The sequence below is a fragment of the Cynoglossus semilaevis genome, chromosome 13 (assembly GCF_000523025.1).
Source record: "Cynoglossus semilaevis isolate Cse_v1.0 chromosome 13, Cse_v1.0, whole genome shotgun sequence".
NCBI classification, from domain to species: domain Eukaryota; kingdom Metazoa; phylum Chordata; class Actinopteri; order Pleuronectiformes; family Cynoglossidae; genus Cynoglossus; species Cynoglossus semilaevis.
In genome coordinates, this window is record NC_024319.1 from 15720675 (window position 1) to 15724814 (window position 4140).

Genomic DNA, 4140 nt, shown 5'->3' on the forward strand with positions numbered 1-4140 from the left:
CACACACACACACACAGAGTGGCTTAATAATTATACTTTTCAGAACTTGGAGGTTAACCCTTTTCCCACTGCTCTCTGTGGTTTCCCCTTTCATGTGCAGCCATGTCTTGCACACATTAAAACACTCAGTGGCTCTCTATTTGTTTCCTGTGGGAACTTTTACCTTGAATCAGCCATAATGTTAATCGCACTTGATCTGAGTGGTTTCATTTCATTGTTATTTATATGTGAACTTGATAAGCGGAATATTTCGGGCAGGAAAGCTTTTCTGGACTTAAGAATTTCTCCTGAAAAGCCTTTTCTGTTCCCTCTTGGCTGGAGATGAAAGGACACAGTAACCTGATGAGATGCATTCCTCACTTTATATCATGACAGAGGGAGTAAGGAACAGCCAGACTCAGATGGACTGAGGTGAGTGTGTGTGTGTGTTGGTAGAGACAGAAAAGAGAGAAGAAAAAGTATCCAGTGTGATGGGAGTCAGTGAGGAAAGCAGAGACATGAGGCTGACAGAGACAACCTGAGGAACGGGATTCTCACTTTGTTCTAGTTTTTAGAGGAGCGACGGCTAAGTGTTAGCCCAGTAAAGTATCCACTGGGGCCACCCTTGTAATTCAAGTTCAAATACAAATTCAACTTTGGTGGAAAATTTCACCTTTAGCAACAAGTTTAAAGTCGAGTTTTATAAAATAATGTTTGAGTTCTAATGTTCTAATTCCACATCACAGGCTACATTTATAAATATCAACTAAGACCGCAAATGTCATAATCACTCCAATTCATATTTTAAAATATGATTTTGTGTATAGTATGCACTGAGGGGTTGGCATTTGACAAGAAGTCAAATACAGCACATACTGTGAAACAAATATTAACAACAAAGTTCATACCAATGAGAATCCGGTTTTTAGGAATCCCAGCCTGGACCTCATCAGTAATAATGGACCCTAAAGTGGAGCACATGGAGTCTATGGACTCAAGGTGTTCTGGAGAGTCTGGTGAGATCCTGCGACGGTCAAACCAGACTGTAGATGGAGCCCCTCTCATTGGTGTATAAGGCCTAACAGCAAGGTGAAAGTTAGGTTAGTTTATTACATGAAAATCTTTATTAAAACTAGTGATAATAGTAGCTCATCCTTATTATAACGGTAAAATCCAATGTAATTAAGAACCAAAAGGACAGAATAAGCTGAAATATTTTAATCATGTTTAACCTGGCTGGAGCTGTTGGGTAAATGACTCTGATTTGGTTGAAGGCCAGATCTGGCACCAGAACCTCTCGAACCCAGGCTCTGAGTCCTTGTCCAGTGTCACCTAAACCGGGACAGGAAACTTAGTTTAAAAGTCAAAAAGCAGAGGCTGATTCCAGCTGACCAACTGGTGAATAAGGTTTGGACAGGGGTCATCTGAACCTCAGCATCTATTTTCTCAGAATGTGACCACACTAAACATAATTAGTTTCTAATGACTGAGACAATTCATTTCTAAAACAATAGTTTTATGTCAAATTATACAACAATATACCTCGTTCCCAAACATTATATCAGTCATCTTGTCAGCCTAATATTAATTAACCGTCCTGCCTTCACAAACACATGATGGGTGTTCAGATGGTAATAAACTCAAGGTGTTTTGTGAAACTAAAACCTTTTCTCACAGTGTGTGCATTTATTTATCCTATTCTTAACTTATTTGACAGCCCTAGTTATATATCAACCAAGGCTGAATGTGGAAGTTCACCAAAATCTATATACATTAAGCATCAAAGTCTTGTTTTTCTTTTAAAAGAAGAAAAGTAAGTGTAATAAACGCCCTCACTTTGTGTTTTTAATCAACTTTGTTTTAACTTAAAGAAGAAGTCTCTTTTTTAATTGCTTCATCAATATTCGTCAATATTCTGAGATGAAGCGTCGGGAGCTTCAATGTTGTGATCTCAACGCGAGGCAGAACTTATACATTTCTCCTGGATAAAGCTGAATAAAGAGGGCGAAAACACACAGAGAGAAGCCGCGTGTGTGTGTGCACTGTGTGTGTGATTCCACAGCACCTGAGCCATGCAGAAAGATTACCGACGCTGTGTGTTTTCCTGTCGGAGACACTGCACATATCTGCAGCCTCCTGGTGGCAGCCATGACAGTTGAAGGGAAATCACGCAGTGACCTCAACGAGATCGCACTGTTCTAACCTCGCGATACTTGATGAAGACGAAGCATGAGAATGCACAATGAAACCATGATATAAAGTCAAAGTCAGTTATTTTATAGTGTTTAAAAGCTAATTGCACTCCCACACTGTTAGGGCTGTCTGCTGTGTGGTGTTAATCACTGTGATCACACGCACCTGTGTCTCTGTGATTAGGGTCACTGGTGTCACCTGGTGCCCTGGGTATACTGTATATACCGCTCTCCCTCAGTGGGCTCATTGTTCAGTGCTGTTGTCTGTGTGTTGTGTACTGGTCAGTCAGTCTGTGTCTTGGAGTGGTTTCCTGTATTGAAGAAGTCCATGTATTGGAGAACGTTCATGTATTAAAGAATGAAGGCCCTGCTTGTAAGTGATGCATTGTTCCTTTAAGTTTTTGATATTTTGCACACTGCTGTAATTGTCCTGCCTGCTTCTACAATGCCAGCACTAACATACACTTGTGTTCTATTTAAAGCAATATGAATTTAACAGAACATAAATAAAGCCAGTTTCCCTGTTGTGTTTATAAAATGAAGTGAACTAATGGAATGTCAGGATCTGAATATTAGTTTAAACACATTTGTGAGTCTTATCTTGTATAAACCTTAGTCTCGTCAACTTGGATTCTGGTTATTTTCCTCCATGTAGCATGTAGAAGACCACACAAACGGTGTCCCCGGCCTCAACCCCACTAAAAATACAGGGCGTGCGTGTATGACACTGCTTTATACGTTGCCTGAAACAAGCCCAGTTGCTGTCTGCAGTCATTTATGCCTCTGATGATATTATTAGACAGATGTTTTATTGTGGCAAATACTCCAAATAGCAAGATCACTCTTTGTCTTGGAGAAATGGAGCAATGAAATGCTGTAGAATGTCATGTGAACAGGGCAGGAGGAGATCGGATGGAAAAAAAACCTCGACTCAAAAGTAACACGTATAAAAACACTCAATACTCCTTCTTTGGAAACTGTATTTTCGTGTTTACCAATTGTAACTAGATTTGAAGGCTCGTGGGCAGGACACAGATGTGGAAAATGTCAAAACAAAAACATAAAACAACTTTTAACTATGAACACAGAGAAAAGAGTGGGGTGCATTAAATGTTTTTGTCCAAAGTGATCTTGCTAACAGCTAAATTATGAGCTAGAAATTGTTAAAGATAAAACAAAGAGAATTCCCACTGTCACCAGCTACAGTAGAAATTGTGAGAATTTGATTTAGTGGGACATAAAAAGAAGTCAAATTAAAAGGTTGTATCCAGCAACAGGAGTTGTTTGACTATGAATATGCGTACAGGTACTGGCTGATGTTTTTTCCATGACTTGGAAGCAGAAAACTTTAAAGAGCAAACAACTCTGTTTCCAGTAAAAGAATGTCTGTCTGACAGCAAGTAAATGTGGAAAAGATAAACTTAAGATATCAGGAATTTAGCAGGATTAGGTTTTTATTAGTTTAGCCTTTTTAAGTGGATAAATTTGTTTTCCCTCGTGTATGGCTATGCATACAGTTGAGGTGAGTTTCTGGCTGGTTGACGGTGCCAACACTGCAGCCAGGGTGGTCTGAACTTCTGTTTTTAACTGGAAACGTGTTTCCCAACTAATTCCTTCTTTATGCTTCATGTGAAACCACGTTTACCTGTGTGTTTATTTCTGGCAAGTGCATCACCGCTGACCTCAGTATCCTGCTTCATCCCTGGCCGCACACTCCAGCTTTTACTGCTTCACTTCAAAGCCCCCCCCCCCAACCCCCGCAGCCTTGCCAAAAAGCCACATAACTCAACCAACATGAAAGTGCTCTGTAAATTTTGTTTTTATGGAAAGAAAAACTATAAACAAGCCGAAACTTTTAAAATGCCAAATAATAGAAGGGACGACTAGGTTGCCTTCTGCCAAGTCCTCTTCTCTGAATGTAATCTGTGATTCCTTGTACCTACAGCATTGGAGCAGAAGCTTTGGATTT

The 4140-nt window shown here is 39.8% G+C and overlaps 1 protein-coding gene and 1 long non-coding RNA gene across 2 annotated transcripts in view; one reads left to right on the plus strand and one right to left on the minus strand.

The window, feature by feature from the left end:
* The window catches only part of lyplal1 (lysophospholipase like 1), a 4224-nt gene extending 2052 nt beyond the window's left edge, over positions 1-2172 (minus strand). The window contains exons 1-3 of the mRNA XM_017038167.2: positions 2045-2172; positions 1212-1311; positions 888-1057 (exon numbers count right to left, since the gene is read on the minus strand). Of these exons, the coding sequence (XP_016893656.1) occupies positions 888-1057; positions 1212-1311; positions 2045-2129 (355 nt within the window). The 5' untranslated portion in view covers positions 2130-2172. The remainder of the gene's footprint in view (positions 1-887; positions 1058-1211; positions 1312-2044) is intronic.
* A 236-nt stretch (positions 2173-2408) lies between these two features.
* LOC103388743 (uncharacterized) overlaps positions 2409-4140 on the plus strand; it is a 10214-nt gene continuing 8482 nt past the window's right edge. Inside the window, exon 1 of the long non-coding RNA XR_522538.2 lies at positions 2409-2544. This is a non-coding gene — a long non-coding RNA (uncharacterized LOC103388743). The remainder of the gene's footprint in view (positions 2545-4140) is intronic.